The 17,925-nt window shown below is 40.3% G+C and overlaps 1 protein-coding gene across 1 annotated transcript; it reads right to left on the bottom strand.

Moving 5' to 3' along the window:
* Positions 1-479: 479 nt before the first annotated feature.
* SLC4A1AP (solute carrier family 4 member 1 adaptor protein) lies at positions 480-17,803 on the bottom strand (the record flags this gene model as incomplete). Its single annotated transcript, XM_084514833.1, has 14 exons — positions 480-921; positions 2,169-2,241; positions 4,687-4,757; positions 5,813-5,887; positions 6,678-6,918; positions 7,501-7,612; positions 8,478-8,667; positions 11,910-11,979; positions 13,176-13,336; positions 13,472-13,611; positions 14,501-14,561; positions 15,357-15,479; positions 16,183-16,369; positions 16,808-17,803. 14 exons carry the CDS (start codon positions 17,801-17,803, stop codon positions 872-874), a joined length of 2,550 nt encoding a protein of 849 aa, XP_084370959.1. The 3' UTR covers positions 480-871.
* Positions 17,804-17,925: the final 122 nt, after the last annotated feature.

Here is a 17,925-nt window from a genome sequence, read left to right as displayed (position 1 = left end):
ATAAGGTGCATACTCCCACTTTGAACATTGCTTTATTCTTGCCTCTAATATGCTTTGGTGCCTAAGAGTTAGTTATTCAGAGTTACAAACCTACATTCTTTATAAAGTGCTGAAATTGCATGAAAGTGGCTCTTTGTTCATGGGCTGTGAGAGGTAAAGAACAGGCTACAATATAAGCAGCCTTTTGCAGGTTATCCTTTCATCGTTTCTTCTGTTATCCTCTAATTTGAGATGGGCAGTGCCATACTCTGCAGTTCTTCTGTGCTTCTACACCTTTATAACAGTGTTCTCCTCCCTCCTAGTCCCCTTCCTATCAAGCATTCAGCAACTGTATTCAAAAACCTGTGTTGGGGAGGACTGAAACACTTTTTTTCTTAAAGTAGAAGTCTCTGTGCTCTTCCTCCCCCCCCCAACGAAAAATGTGTTTCAGATTCCATTTGCCCTGATAATATTTTCAAATAGCAGCAACAGAAGCAAAATGGTAGTGTGTCTCATTTTAATTGCCTAAAACCAACATGAATTAAATTTATCGGTCCTGTAAGCATGGAGTTGCTTCTTTTTAATATACTTAAAATATTTTTTATATTTTTATTTACAAAAGGATAAACAAGTCTGTGGTTTCACACTAAACAAAAAGAACAAGGCTAATAGCAGAAGAAAGAGACAGAAGAATGCGTGGGCTCAGGAATCTTTAAAAAAGTATTTGGAACACAAGCAACAAAGGACACACAGGGATGGCTAACAGCCAGCATGGCTGGAATAAGGTCTGAAAGAAACATCTCTTTTATCCCTCAGTAACGAGTGGACTCAATAAAGAGTCCAAAGCAGAGCAGTCCTTCAAACCTCAGATCTGCTTTCTGGAGCTTGAAGCTTAGTAGCCATACTTTTCATTGAGGTGAGTCTTGCCATCACCGCTCTGACCTAATGGACAAAGATAAAAAGTTACTTTAAAGAAAAAGCAAATGAATTTAAAAACAAATAAACAAAGAAAACAACATAAGAACCTCACAACCAACCAACAATGAACAAAAAAACACACCAAAAATTAGTCCAATACAAGTTTACAGGACAAGTATTAAATAGTCTCTAAGCAGCACCTGTCAGATAGGCATAAACCCAGACAGGATATTACAGTCCAAATTGTCTTTTTATTTATAATTCCTTAACATTACTAACAGCGTCAAGATTACATCATCTATTCATGCTTTATTTTATTATTTTTTTCCTGGTGTACTTTTTATGCCAAGTTAGAAGATAAATCTGGTTATTAGCAGGTAGAGACAGGAAAAGGAGCTCCCTCTAATGGACACAACTCGCTTGGCTACCCTAAATCAGACCTCTGGGTTGGTTACTGAAGCAGGCATTTTGCTCCAGCTGATTCACACGCCAGGAAGGCTTCACCAGGTTATAGTTTTTCTTCAGTGAAATTTATTCTAATTTTTTTTTACTTCCTTTAGAGCCTGCCCACATTATCAAGTTGCAACAGCTTCAGCAAAAATTATAAAGATGAATCTACCAAATGAAAGCTAAGCTTTGATCTTACGATGAAAACTTAAATGCAAGAAAATAAATTTCCAGTTTTGGAGCCACTGGAAATTCGATACATTCTTTAAGAGTGACCCCACTTAACTAAAAACACTCTAGAACTAAAATCAAAAAAGTTCAATTTTAACATGTACTAAATGTGTGTATCAATTATTCAGCATCTTCAGAGTTAGCAAGACTTTTCTTCAAAGTATGACCCAAAGTCTGTATTGCAAAAAGCTGCAGAGGATTTTCATATGTCACAGGCTTCTATGAAGATTGAGAATACTAATATCGCTGGGGCATTTATCCTTGGTGAAGCTTCGAGCTTTTCTTCTAACTAGATATCTGTATCACTATACGTGAATGGAGTTAGGTCTCAAATGTTACAGAAATGAAAGACAAACTTCAGGTGCATCTGCCCACTGAGATGAAGCTGCTACAGATAAGGTCAGCATTTCACAACAAGCATTGCATGGAGATACAAGAAGTAAATATGGGGCATAACATGCCAAAAAACATCAGGTTCTCAATAAGTATTCCCACATTACTTTTTCCCCCTCAATGCATTACAAGGACACCCTGACTACTTGTTAGGTATATTCTTGAGTTATAGGAATAAAACCCAAAGAAATGGTCAATACCTGCAGGAGGAACCCACATGCAGTAGTCTGGGTCATCATCTGGGTAATGTGAAGAAAAAAAAGGTGGTTGGACCTGCAAAAGGAGAAAAGATTTTTAAGGTGCTGCACCCTTTCAGCAATGTGTCACAGCCACTAAGTCTCTCAATTATTCAAAAGACAAATACTGAGTAGTGGGGGTTATTTTTACATGGCCATGGACAAAAAAATATAGTTTAGAGGAAAGAAAAAAATATAGTAAACTCTCAAATTGATCCAATTTATTCCCAGTATAGTCACAGAACCATAGAAACACTGGTTAGAAAGGACCTCTGAAGATCAACGAGTCCAAACTCCATCTCAAAATAGGTCCATTGCCAACACCAAATCAGGTCATCCATGGTCTTCAGAGAGCGGATCTGGGCAGACTAGTGAGGGGAGATAAATGTAGTGCAAAACTCTACAGCTTTACTGAAGCACTAACAGAAGTGCATATGACAACTTTCGGTTTCAAAGAAATCTCTCCCACTGCTTTCCACAACTCCAGTTCTGAACATTTTAATTGCCTCATCCTAATGTTTGTTACTGTCATTCGACACTGAGTTTCTTTACACAGTGAAAAGCTTTAGAGTAGGATTTTTAAGAAGTGCTTTAGTGATTTCAAAGCACAATCCCACTGAAAACTTTAGGTTTAAGGTGACTTTTGAAAGTATATAAAGTATATAAAAGTTCAGCTATGTTGTATAAGGGTAACTTAGCTTTTCAAAAGACAAGAAAACCCATTTTATTCAGGTCTCACTGGCATCACTGAAATGTTTAAAGCAAACAGAAACAGGTCACTTGCAATTCAAATGTTGACACAGCAATGTCTCTTTATCCCCAGCTTTTTAAGTTTTGCCACATTGGCATCATTTTCTCAACTTTTGTTTTCAACTACTGCAGGTAGCTAACAAAAAAAGTCTCACTCTACAGTTTTTTGATGTTTTATGAGCTCAAAATGTGCCCGTGTTACTCAGCACTGATTTGCATCACTCTGTAATATCATGACACAGTCCTAAGTTATGCAGTTGAAGCAATTTTTCATTTCCTCAAAAATCAAAACAAACAAAGAAACAGAAAAACAATTTCCCTTCCCCAAATTAACCTCTAAAAGAGTTCATTTGTATCACTAATGTTTTGAAAAACATTAGACTGTGGAGTTGAACAGTTTTTAAGTATGACTTGTGAACAGCCACTTAAAAAATAGATTTTTTCCAGTTTTGCATTATTCAAAGTTATTCCTCAAACATGAAAAGAGAAAAAAACATAAGGAGAATTCCACTTGATACTTTCCATGCAAGAAAATGAGCCCAATGGCAGACAGGGCATGTGGAAAAAGTGATTTGTAATGGGAGAGAGAACACAGCTAAGCCATCTGGTATTTGGGGAATGCTCAGTGTTAGAGTGAACTCTGTGCTGATGGGAGGTGCTGACTTGACTGCCTCAGTGTGAATGCAGGAGAACAAGGCAGCTTCTCATAGAAAGGGTATACATTGGGCTCTAACAGAGTAAATTTACTCTTGCTTTCTTTATCAACGTACTTTAGGCCAGCAACAAAGAATAATACTAGAGGCTGTGCCTACCCAGTCCTTGGGTCCTCTGCCAAAAGCAGCAAGAGTAGCAGCAGCTAGCACACACATGCTTCAGGGAGTTAAGTTTCTCTAAGCAGGTGGAGCAGGACTAAAATTCAATGGTCACCACAAAAAAATGTCCTAATATTCAGAACTCATGGCCCATCAACTACAGTAATCTTCTTTGATGGCAGCTGGCATTATGGTGAGATGCATTCTGAAGGGAAGAGCCCCGCAGTAAACACCAGGCTAAGAGCATGCCATCAGAGAAGTTTCTTCCCAATTCCAGCAATGCAACAACTACCTGTGTCCCAAAATGTGGAAGGCTCATATACTTTGCATTTTACTACAAATCTTATGAATGGGAAGCACATCACGTACACTCAAATTCAATAATAACTGGGTTGCAAAATACAATAGTCTTATTAGATATTTCTCTTACCATATCTTACAGAGAAGGATGAAAACTACAGTTTTAGTCCAGCATGTTCTGTGTCAGCCAATACATGCATCCCAAACTACTCTCCATGAAAGTTTTGCAAAGTCACTTTGAAAGCCCAGAAGAGCACCAGTGTTCTACAACACTTGTGCTACAGGAGAAGACGCAATTCACAACAAGCTGAACTTCAGCTTTGCCAAGTGAATAGCTGGAAAAATAATTCTGTGTTTCAATTGAGAACCTTTTTTATTTACTACAGCTTCACAGAACCCCTCTCTCATGCTTGAAATGCTCTGCGTTCTCACTGGAGACTCCAGAAGCTGTGTCCAATGGTAGTGTGCAGTTCTACATTTGGGAATCACTCAGCAGAAAAGCACTACCATCACCAAAAGGCACACTCAATAATCCAGTTGTTACTATTTCGCTACTAAGGAGCCGACTAAAAGATTCCTTGAAATTCTTAGGCTGTAGGAGTCACAGTATTTTAACTAACCTTGCTTGAGCTATTTGTTTTCTTAGCTTTCTCAGATGTCTCTTCAGGCTTCTTGCACAATGCCTCAGATGCTGACAAAAAAAAAAAAAAAAAAAAAGTTTTATGACCAATGACCAATTCTATCACAAATAAGCTTACAGAAAACTCACATAAGGATGGATACTTCCAAAAGGAAATCCAAGACAACTCACTGCAAAACCATTCATATTTATGGCTGCTGAGCATCTTTTTTTTCCATAGATCTATTAACTCACTCTTAATACACTCACAGTCCCCAAACTGAATGCAGTTTAATGAGGTCCTCTATTTGGCATTCTGCAAAATCCTTTTAGTTAATGGCAGATGTTGATTTTCTATGAGAAACTCAATATCTGTAATCACTACGGTGACTGATTTAGACATAAACTGTAGAAAATGCAGAGTCAACAACCTTAAAAAAAATCATTTTACAGTAACATATGTGAGGGGAAGGCAAAGACAGAAGTATGCCTGGCTTTTCTGCCGCTTAATCTATGAAATATTGACTTTTTTGAGTTAAGTCCATGGTTATTATCATGAGGACAGGAAAACATACTCTTAAGGCTCTAACTTAGGAAAAAAGAAAATTCATACAGATCTCCTCCAGATGTTCATTGCACCATACACTGTCTACATTTTGAGAATTGTGTGTGTGTGTGTGCACACGAGCAGAGGGGTCATCTGGGTCATTAAGACTGCTAGCTAACATTATGTACTAGTTAACACTACAGAAGGACAGAACTTTCCTTTTACAAAGTGACATGAGCTAGTACTGCAGGAGAATAAGGGGAAAGAAGCATTATGTTTATGCTCCTAAATTAGAACAACTTTTATTCTGCACATTTATTTAAAACAAAAACTAAACAAAAAAAAGAATCTCTCCACAATTAGTGACAAAAAGCAGGGAGATCTGAAACAGCTGAAATTGCTTGTCTTTGCCATATATTTAGCACTGCCCAAACAAAACAATTCTTCATTTGAATTCTAGATTCTTTAGACTCTGCAGTTAGGCTTAGTCTCTTTCTACTGACAAAAAAGCAGTAACTCCTTTAGGCAGTTTCTGAATCCACATGCTACTGTACTATAGTCTCCAAACTGTACAGCTCACCTTGAGATTTCTCTAGCGAGGGTCCCATCTGAGATTTATTTCTTAATATCTTTGGCTCAGGCAGAATATTAACCCCTGTAAAAAAAAAAAAAATGTTAGGTGAATGCTCTGCACTAACTTCGAAGAGCAGAAAAAATTTTGAAGGGAACTCTTAGTTACATTTGTTTCAGGAAGAATTCTTCTCTTAGAAGTTCTCCAAATTATTTCATTCAAGTCTATCACAATAGAGTATTAAAGGAAAATTTATGACCAGTTAAAATACACTTTTCAAGAACAACCTGTTCAGCATTAAGACAAGAAGATGGAATTAGGTTTCTGTAAACAAACTATTTACGGATAAACATTATTAATAAGATTTTATAAATGCATGAAGTTAATATATAAAAGGATGGGTTACAGATAAACCATACAGATGCAAAGAAGATGCTTCTTCTTTCCTATTTTTAGAATTATTTTTCCTCCTCACTAGCTGGTCTGAAGCTTTACTGAGGTATTTGTTTTCATATTAAGTCACTCTCCCTGCCAACAACACATTGTGGTTATTATTACATGGACTTTCAATCTAAAGAAATCAGGGCCTATCAAAATAGGGCCTTTCTTGAGTCCAGGAGACTTACTTCTGTTTTACCGAAAGCAAGAAAATATGACTGCCGAGTAGAGTCCCAACCTGAAACAGGTATAACTTTCACCTGTTCCTCATCTGTTTTCACCTAGACACCGGGTTCATGGCAAAAATTTATGGAAACGCTATACACTGCTGGAAAACCTGTGACACAAACCATAGCAGATTCACATGGCTCAGGAAGAAAAAAAAAGTACTTATAGACTCAGCCTTACTACTAGAAAAATCAAAATCCATGCTTACCATCCTGAAGGGATTCTAGCTTCTCATTATTGCGAGTAGAACCACTGGGATCATAAATTTCTTCTCCTGTTTCTTCCTCTGTTGTTATTTTCATTTCCACATCTGATGCTCTGCTGTTTACTGCATCTACTTCCTGCTCCTCCTCCATTTCTTCCTCTTCTTCCTCCTCCTCTTCCTCTGGTCCATCGTCTTTCATTTTTAACAAGTTTTCAGGGATAACTGGACGCTTATCAGGCAATTTCTGCAGGACAAAGACTTGTGCATCAGTGCCAGAACAACATGGAAGTAGATGTCACAGAGATTCATTACAGGAGCAAACACGCGTGTTTCGGTCACAGAGATAGCTGGTAGGGAAACACTCACGGGATGAAGAATAGTTAGGTTTTAAGGAAAGTGTTTCTGGTAGAGATGGAAGGGGGAAAAAAAAGATGTTCAGCCCACAGGCAAGAGTGCAGTCTTTTCATAAAAGGGACACTGGGAGCTGAATCAATCTTGGATACGATCTTAGCTAAAAGATCAAGAAAAACAAAAGAAAGAAAAGGACTAGCTGCTGATGTATAGCAGTCATTCAGCCTGATGTCTCCAGACTGCCTCTACTTGGATCAATGCCTTTTAACTGCAGCTGTGCCCCGGAAGATTGATTGCACGAGGGCACAGAATGGCTACTGCTGGCAGCAAACAACATCTGGCAGGCACTGCTTGCTGCCCTGTGCACTCTTCCACTCCTGCAGGCTTGCTCCTCCGTGCGAGATGACACGGTTGCCACCTGTAGGCTCCACAGCCTCAGATATCTAAGAACAAGCATCTGACTTGCAGCACTTACCCCTAGGCTTCCAGTTTTCAGCTTGAATTTACTCCCTCCTTTCATTGCACCGAAGAGAGGCAGGGCAATCTTTTTAGGTTTGCTGTCTGCTTCCAGACTGTGACTCCCACTCCTAATAAAAAATAGTTACAAAGAAAAACAGTATTTAAAGAACCAAACAAGTCTTATATATACATATGCAAAAACCCTGCAAAATAGAAGTGAATATATAAAAGTCCTATTTCTTTCAGACTTGCAGCATCCAAGGAGGACGTTTCAGGATATGACTCCTCCGTACCACGTGCATGCTGCAGGAGTCAGACACTTGCCATAACAGAAAGAAAAAGCAAAAAGCAAAAAAAAAAAAAACCAACCAGAAAACACACCTATCAGACTTGCTCAAATTCAAATGCACTTACATATATGCATAATATACCTGTAAATATATAAACACACTCAGAGGCCAAACCTCAATTTAAGTAAATTAAGTAATTAAACCTCTAATCAAGTTGTCACTAGTAAACGACGAACCCAGCACACACCCTCTTGAATTGCAGCAGCATTGCTAGGCAGTGGCTGAACAGCCACTGCACTTGACTTCTGGGTACATTTCACAAAGTGATTTTCATATTATACAAAGTACTGTAAAACTCTTCAGCTCCTTTTGGATGGAGGTTGTAGAAAAAAATAAATGCTGACACCATGTTTCCAGCCCCTTCCTGCTCCCTGTCCCAGTGTAGGTTCAATTTACTCCGCTGTTGCTGTGCATCTGCCTCAACCCCAGAGGCAGCAGTGGCCAGAAGGCACAGAAGCTTGCTGGAGAGATGAACCAGGAAGTTTTGCTGCCTTTGCATTTGTAAAACTGTCTACTTACTTGGGGTGCTAGATTGCCTATGAGAAGTAACAACAGTGGAAGTAATTAAAAAAAACAACAACAAAACAAAACAAACAAAACAAACAAACGAAAAAAAACACAACAGACTTTAGCCAAGACTTACGGGGGCTTCAGCTCAGGTAATTCTGTAGGCTTGACAAGCTTTATTAACCCTTTCAATCTCTGCTGCTCTTTCCTCAGTTCAAACGACCGCAAGTGAAGTTTCTTTCGAGTCACGCTGTCTAAGGTGCACCCTGACTTTATTTCGGTCATGAATTCATCCAAGGAATCTTGAGCTGCTGGCTGGGACTGGGCTAGGCAAGATAACGATAAGATACATATTGTTATGCTCAAGTCCTACCTTTAGAGAATAAAGAATATATGAATGACTATCCTCTCTGTGAGGTTTTTTTGAATGGTGAAATAATGGAGGTTGATAGCCCTAGAAAGATGAAAGCTTTTCTCTTAACAAAGCCCAGCAGTAAATCTTAATCCACTCAGATGAAAAAGCCTCTCAAAATTGAATGTTTCTTTATGAGCAAGTCTCTCTGCATTCTAGGTTGCTCATCTCAAATCAAGATCTGCTGTCCCTAAAAAAAAACAAAAAGTGGCTTTTGGGTCCTTTTTATAGTCACAGACTAAAATAAACACGGCTACAAGGAATCCTACAACACCACATGGGAAATCCCATTTTGACTTTCCCAGGATGTTTATGTAATAATGTTTGCAAACCTAAAAATGAATTAACTGACACATGATGCTGTCTCCCACTCCTGAATGACTGAGTGCATATGAGAATAAATTGTATATGTTAAGACAATCACACAAAATTTATCTTTGTTTTGGTTTGATTTTCTAACAGGAAAACACTGCTTTGTACTTGAGAAAAACAAAAAGACAGTCCTTCTACTCCACCTGACTTCAAACAAAAATATTTCTCTACATATTTAACTAATTAAAATAAAACTGGGAGGAAAAACTCAAACAACAAAGAAAAATAAATACACAATTCTAACATATGGATTTAGCAAATGAACAAAAGAACAGGAAAACTCCTGAAGCGCTGTTCAAGCCTGAGAAAGGAATTTTTATATTTTGCTCAAAAGTAACTTCGAGACAAAGGAAAACGTTGTTAGGATTACATCGAGTTTTTTGACAGGCAGTTTTCTGCCTTTTATTGTTATATAAAGTTGGCAAATCTGGTATTTATCTGTGGCTTTAATATATGCACAAGGATAATTCTGTGACCAATGAGTTATTTTTAATTCAGTTTACATTATTGTTAAGAGTATACATTTGAGTGGTTTTACATAACATTTAATATTTACACGAAAGTATAAAAAGACTAAAATTTTCAAATGTACTCAACTGAAAAGGATATTTCTGATCTAGAGACAAAATGCAGTTTTTACAAACATATGAAAGCTGAAACAATAACTGAAGACATACAGGATTAAAAAGCTCAGAGAGATAAGAGCATCCACCTCCAACCAAATACAAATAAGAATGAAATGTATTATAAAAGAAATTCAGACAGAAATACTCTTCTTTTTCCTAACTGTTTTGAGCTTAGACAAAAATGATCAATGAGAAGGCCTTGTTAATAAACAGCCTGAATCACCTCACAGCCTAGAATCGAGAGGAGCTGTCATGGGAGGCAGGGAAAGCTATAGAGCTTTTACTGCACCAAAAACTTACCAATTTTCTTTTGAACAGGCAACCAAAAATGAGACTGAAGAGCTTTGTGTGTCTGATTTTCATTCAGTTACATCAGTAACTGAGAGACACCAAGTCAGTCCATCAGTAGTTAGTTCTGAAGAACAATTTATGAACTTTCACTGAGATCTTTTCAAAAACCACTTAATCTCTCCAAGTGCTTGGTAAGAGGTGTTGCAATTTAGCCTGTCATTCACCCACTGGTCTCACTACACTCTCACCCCTAGGCTACAAATGATCATTTAGAGCAAGCCAAAGTGCGTGAAGGTTTCGGAACTGTATGGAATGCTGCAACTTTGCCAGACAGCTCAAGAGAGTAATAAGAGTCACCCATGATCAATACGCACGCTCCTGGCTTATACTTGTATTCCTCATCTATGATTACATCTGAGAAAACACAAGTAACTAGAACACACGCACACGAACCGATGACAGAATATTTGCTATGTTTTATCCTGGTCTAGTTTTAGGAAATCTGCATCCAAAACTGAATCACTCTGCATTGCAATACCTTGCAGGCTGTTGGGCCTTGTAGTTAACTGATGAGATTTCACTTTTTCTAAGTCTCTGAACTAGTTCTGTAACCAGTTACAATTTACCAAGACACGATAACATATCAGAATTATATGGTGTTAGTAGAAGTCTACAAATGAACTGATTCTTGGTTCTAGTTTCTATTACGATCATTCTTGTTGAGAAAAAGTAACGGAAGAAACAAAGGCTTCATGACACGTAAGTGCTTGGTATTGCCTGTCATAGGCAATATAAAGCATTAGCTTCTCCTACTAGTTGATCAAGAGCTACTTATCAGTAAAGTCATGCTGAAAACAATTACTTCAAAGACACTGAACTGACCCATCGGTCAGAATGCTCACTGGAACAATAAGGTTTTCTCAACAGTGATCTGGTAGAATCAATCGCCACGAAAGATGCTCATACAAATGAGTTTGGGTGGAGAATTGAATAAGAAAGAAATGTGCCCATATAATTCAGAAAAGATAGCACTGCTGTCAGACTGCTGCTAGGTTTCTTGAAGAAGCTCTGACAAACTGACATTATAGCCTTTATTAAAGGCAACTTTGTTAGAAAGCGTTTTGTATGATGAACCAACCTACCTACATTTCCTTCATGCCTTCCTTCCACAAGATATCATCAGTAATTTAAAGCAAAACGCACCTCATGTAGTGTGTTTTTAAATCCAAGTTACTAGCAGGCACATTCCCCACTTTCTGGAAAGGCTCTGCCTTCATGCACAGACAATCCTAGAAACCTGAATGGCTCTTTCATAAGCTAGAAAGCTTACTGAACACGTGAGCTAAGCATCCACTACTCTAACTCTGTATTTCTCTTTCCCTACCTTTTCAAGATGTATTTTCAACGAGAGAAGTAAAATGAAAGATACTGTCTTTCCTCTGCCAGTTGTTTGTTCTTCCCTTACAGATGGTTTTGGAGGGAATGGAAAAATGTGGTTCTTTAGCTGGGTCAGTTTCACTACTATGGGCAGATAAACAGTAATAATGTCCACCCTGTTATGCTCCAGGAGCTTGTACACTCTCCTCCTTATCTTAGACGTGGGATACTTTTGGAGAAATCTGCACTCATTAGCAAATAACTACACACACAGTACATAACCTACTGGTTATGTACTGTAATACAGTTATTACTGTATTAAGTATCCTCTCCAGATAACTCAATCACCTGCAAATCTTCCTACCTCTTTGTGGAAAGCAGACATACAAAAAAATGAATGTAAGATGCATGATTCTATGATATCCGTAAGATGTTTTTTTTTTTTTTTTTTTAAATGGAGAACACTATAATCAGAGACTTCACATCTTACCTTTCCCTGAAGCCTTCAGCTTTTCTGTTATCTCAAGGAGCTCGTTTTCAGATTCCTTTAGCTTTGCAACCTATGAGAGAAAAGATCTCCTAAGCATATGCTTTATCTTCTTTAAAATCTCCATTTAAAAGTTCCTCAAATATCCTACCACATTATCTCTCTTTTTTTTTTTTCTTTTAAATTAATTTAATTTCTGATCTCCGACTGGGAATTTCTGGGATGAAAAAAATATAGTCTAGATTATTCCTAAACAATGCATCAAAAATTATTTGAACAGTATTCATATTTATGTGTTTCAGAAAGTCCTTTCTCATAATGCTTTTATGCCACTGTCATGATCCTCCAGCCCTTCCTACTCTCACCTATTAGCCTCTCCACACACTACTGTCTGTGTAGGACTTTTAGTTGTCATACTCGTGTCAGTCCAGTCTGCTCATTCTTTGAAGCAGAATAAGATCCTTCTTTGGTATGTGCCCTGTGAACTTGAAAGTTTGCAATTACTATTTAGTGCTTTAAAGCTATTTTATGGTATCCTGTTCTCATTCATCCACTGTTGTGATCTATCAAGCAGAAGGCAATATTACACAGACAAAAAAGAAAGGCAGTATGCTTTCACTGTAATTACCATTTTTTCAGATACTTATAGATACCGTGAACAAAGTAAAAAAACTCTATTCAAAGTTGCAAATTTCTCTTGCCTCTCCTAGTTTATGACAAATTAAGTCTTGTATGCAGTGACAGAACCTCACAAACCAAACCTTGTTCACTAGAGAAGAGACACCACAAGGAGCTGCAAACTACTTTTTTGCAGGCTGACTTGGCCTTAAGCCATGAAAGTTCCTGACAACAAGGTATTTTATTTTCCACAGACAGTTATCCCTTTTGCTTAAGGTAGCAGATATGCGTCAGTTAGTAGCAGTACCAATGATGTTTCTGTGATGTACACTAAGTATTAAATTGAAGTAACAAATCACTTTCTCACTTTCTGTTGTTGTTTAAGAGTTTAAGGTTTCTTCTATATCCCTTTTTTCCCCTCTCAAAATCTTTAAAAGCCTTTGGTGATTCTACAATCACCAAATCTAACCCCATTCCAATTTATCTTGTCCAATTAATAGATAAGGGTATCAAATGATACTAGAGTTCAGGCCAACAAAAATAAGAACTGGGGAAAAAAAATATATACACACACACACATATATAAGCTTTCCTTCTTAGTAATAAGACATTTATGAAAGAATAGGCCTGGCATGTCATAATTCTTCTTACCAGGGAGTCATAAGTTTCTGGTTTTTCTTCTATTTTACCAGCTTTCTTCATTCTGTTCAGTCGCTTCTTTTCTACAGCACCAGTTCGATCAAGGAAGGTGTCATCATCACTATCATAGAAGTCCTCATCTTCCCAATTCTTTGATTTCCTTTTTCGAGATACTGGGAAAGGTTAAAGGAAAAGGCCAGGAACAAAGTGACTTACACTGAGAAGTCAAACAAGTTCATGATAGCAATCTCAAACCCCTAGAGTTAAGGGGCTTTTAGAACCATCACAGCATTTACCCAGTTACTTACCTGCTTCTTGCCTCAGCACTCCCCTAGCATCCAATAATCTGCAAGCTTCCAGTGCACACTGTACCATTGCTTCTTTCTTCTTTCCTGAATGGAGAACCTCTGCCACCAGCTGCTTCCCTGATGCATCATCCACAGGCAACCTGTTCAGTTCACAGGATCAGAGAATAGCTCCAATACAAACTGCTTTTCCTGGATGCTACTCAGACACTGTATTTGTCATGTCAACATTGTTCTTTCCACCTCTCTCTAGTCTTTCTTTTTGTGGGGGTTAAATATTTTTACATTTCATTTGACACCCTACTAATCCAAACATGAGCACAGACTTTCTGTATTTTATTTCACTAACCCAAACAATAAATATTTTTCCATTTGTTCAGTTGGGATTACAACAGGTTAAACATCAGTCATGGATCTTTTTAAGCATCCATTTAAGCATCACCTTGCATCTATGCAACACCAGTAACAAATATTTTATGTCACACTGAAGGAAAGGTTTCTTAAGCAATGATGACATGTTGTACCTATCCATTTGAGACCTAATCTGTTGTACCTATCCATTTGAGACCTAATCTGTTGATTTAATTCTACCTCACCTTCTCCAGCCTAATACAAGAATTATGATAGTTGGTCAACAAAACCCACAAAACTGCTTTGTACCAATTTCAGTTCTTTGATGGTATAGAGTAGAACAATTTTTTCCCCATTAGGAGTTGTAAGATACTGACTCCTGGTTTCTTTTGTATTTCAATTTCATGTGTTTCTGAAAACATGGGGAACTGAAAGAACCCGTTTCCTTGCTTTACCAATTTTCACCTCTAAGGAGCACCAAATGCTGGCAGACCAGAAAGGAGTACAGACACTGAACTAGGCATTGATCCTTGACCTTCTGCTTCAGTATCAGGACTTTGGTCTAATTCCAGCTGGCCTCCTTGGCAAGCATGATAGATAAGTGATTCCCTCAGCTTTTGTTTGTGAATACAATGAAGCCAGATTCTACACAAAGAAGTGAATGAATGTATGTATACATACTTGACCCTGCATAGCCAGCTGTTGTGCCCACGGTCATCATATTCGTATTCTAACTCTTCTCCTAGAGAGGAAAAGAAAGAAAGTTGGTGTAGTTACCAAAAGTGAAATAAACAGGTACAATCTTCATAGCTGAGAAAAACATCAGGGTTAGACAAAATAGGTATGATGTTCTTGTAGTATATCAAAGACTGAATTTGTCTTTTTTTTTTTTTTTTTTACGCCATGGGATCTTTGGTTCATATTATGCTCATTTAGCTATTTTTCACAATCAAGGTTTTTTTCAGATCAAAGATCTGTAAGTGACCTGTTCGGGAATACACAGTTAAAGAAAAAAACCAACCTCGTGCCTTCAGGCATTAAAGTAAATGATACTGAAGGAAGGACAGTTTGAAATCTGGATTCACAGATACTGTTTATCACAAAGGTTAATTTTTCATGTTAACAAATATAGGAGTAATCTGTAAGCTTTGCTAGCAACTAATGGAAGCTTAGGCTAATTCATTATTGCTTTTTTCTTTTAATACTTTCCAGTGCTATCTCCGAACAGCACAGCTTGAAATTTGATGGCTTCAGATTTTTTAACATAGCTTCAAAAGATGGATGTGGTTTGACAGAGGAACATAAGATGCCCTCTCCAACTCCCAATTTAGAAGTTAGGAAATAAGTCTCAGCTCTTCAGCGGTAAGCCAAGTTTTTAAAAACAACCCCCTTCTCCCAAAAAAACAATGACCAAACAAAAAAGCCCCACCCACAATGAAACAGAAAAGTTTAGCTTTCACTCTTTAATTTCCAAAGAAAAATATGAGCACAAACACCAAACTTGGCTAAACAAAAATAATTTATAAGTGAAAAGTACCTTCTCTGTCAAAAAAGCCCTGTAGGGCCTTTCTAGGGTCTTTCATATAGAAGGCATCTTGTACATCCTGAAAATCAATAGCAATAGGGTTTTCTTCAGCGTCATCCTCCTCAGCATCCTCTCCTGGAAGAACAAAGTGGAAACAAGATATTGAAATGTTAGAATTTGAACACCAGTGTATTTCAACTACTGTCAGTTTGAAAGAAATACCAACTACATCATCCTAAAATTATTTTTCTTAACTTGAATATTGGTTCTGCATCCAAAGAAACCCCACCCCCCACTTTTGCTATTATTTATTCCATTTTAGGATACAGTTTTACATAGAAATGTTACTAGAGTTTCAGCACCTTCAAGGGGTTTATATGCTTATAAATTCTCATTTACAAACAAACCATTTTGTACTGAAAAGCTTGTTAATTATAATTTATCTCATTCAGATGTGGAATTACTGTTAAAAATGTAAGGACAGCCTCACTGCACAGCAGTCTCAAGCAAGAAAATTCAGCCTGTCTGGCCAAAGTGTCAACATCACTGCAAGAACAAAATACACAGCCCAAACTAAAGTCTCATTTTCCTTTCAAGGTACAGATAAATCGCTTTTTCCCTGACTTTAGAAGAAGCTCTAGTAAGGTTCTTACCTGGTATATTTAGCCTACTCACAGTACTTGTCTATTTAAAAGGAAATGGACTTTGCATTTGTACTCAGGAACTTCCACTGGTTTTGGACAATTGTCATCCAGCTGGTACATCAACCCTAGTATTCCTTGAAACTCACTTAAAAACCTCCCAAGGCGCATCAGCTGATGTGTGCATCAGTGCTTACCCATTCCCCACGAGCAGCTCATTTCTGTGTTCTGACTGCTCTCGTTTCTTCTCTCCTCTTTGTCCCCTTCCTCGTCAGAGTCCTCTCCCAACATCGTCTTTTCCAGTTTCGCTTGCTGCTGCTTGCGCAGTGCCTTCAGCTGCGTCACGGTCAGCTCCGACTCGGACTCCTGATCCTCCTCGGGTCCCTGTGTCACAAACAGTAACTTTATAGGAGCGTTTTAAAAAGGAAAAGAGGAATTTCAACAAGACATGTACATTACATACAAGAATGTCTACAGATTATAGCGCCCTTCAAAAAGCGCTCTTCAAACCTTTTGCTATTGCTCTTCAAACCGGAAGATGCATCTGCTTGCATGCAGATATATCAATTTTAACATCGAGAGGAGGAGAACGAAAGAAGTGAGTGTTACTTTATACCCGCAGGCCGCTCAAATACAGCCCAAAGGGGCACAACGCAAAGATTTCCAGCGGAGCACTTGGGGAGCACGCAGCTCACCCCCCTACCACACTGAGCACCCCAAGGCCCTCCTGCCCTCCCCCAAACCTCCCTCGGGGCACAGCTGGGGCACAAGGCCCCATAATTAAATAAATACCAGCGCTCCCCCCGTGCACCCCCGGCCCACCTGCAGCAGGAAAAGGCGGGAGCTGCCGCCGAAGCGGAGCCCGTGGCCCACCCGCACCCGGCAGTAGGTGCGCGGCGGCACCCTCGCCTTGTTGAGGAAGGTGCCGTGGGTGCTGCCCAGGTCGTAGACGTAGAAACCGGCGGCGGCGGAGCCCTCGGGGGAGCTGCCGGGCCCCCGGTACTGCAGCACGGCGTGGTGCCGCGACACCGACGGGTGCTCCAGGGCCAGGGCGCAGCCGGGCAGCCGCCCCGCCAGGAACCAGCTGCCGCCCTCCAGCCGCACCGAGCCCAGCACCACGCCGCCCTTCAGCACCTCCAGCCCGTAGCCGGCGCCGGCTGGAGGGCGGCAGCCCCACGGCGGCTCCTCGTAGCGGGGGGCTGGCGCTGCGGGACCGGCACCGGGACCAGGACAAGCCCCGGGACCGGCTCCGGCTCCGGGTCCCGGTTCGGCTGGCGGCGGGCGGCTCGGCCGCTTGAAGCCGGTCGCCTCCGTCTCGCCGGGCTCCGCCATTTTACGGCGTCCCTCCCGAAATAGGGTCCGCCGCGGGCTGGCGGAGCGGGGAGGCGGCCACCGGGAGGCTGCGGCGCTGCCTCGGCTCCCGGCAGCGGGACGGGACCCGGGGCGGGGAGCCGGGGGTGAAGGGGGCCGGCGGCGCTGCGAGCCGGGAGCCCGGAGCCCGGCGCTCTCCTCCCCCCCGGGGGAGCCGCTTGGGGAGCGGACCGGTGCCGAGTTCCGGCGGCGGAGCAGCTCTTGCGGCCTCCCCTGCCCTCTTCCTTCCCCTTCCCGTCCCCTTTCCCTGCTTTTTTTTTTTTCCCCCCTTCCCGTGGCCCTGCTCGGCTCAGGGCCGGTGGGGGAAGCCCCCGCCTCGCAGCCGCTTTGCTCTCTTCTCCCCTCCACCCCCCCTCCTTCAGGAGAAGCGGCTGGGTGGGCTGTTAGGGGAGCGGTGTGCCCCGATGCCACCCTAAAAACTGCACTTCTGGCTGTGACACTGAACATCTTGTTGCCATTCCTGTCGTGCTTTATGCCAAGCACCAGCCCAGCTCCGGTTAACCCTGCTGCCCAAAGCCTGGAGCCTCCCGCTGTGGGCTGACAGTGTTTGGGAGCCTTCCCCCTTGGGC

This window comes from Aythya ferina (assembly GCF_964211825.1).
Source record: "Aythya ferina genome assembly, chromosome: 3".
NCBI classification, from domain to species: domain Eukaryota; kingdom Metazoa; phylum Chordata; class Aves; order Anseriformes; family Anatidae; genus Aythya; species Aythya ferina.
The sequence above is the reverse complement of the archived record's forward strand: the minus strand, read 5'-3'. Positions and strand labels throughout refer to the sequence as shown.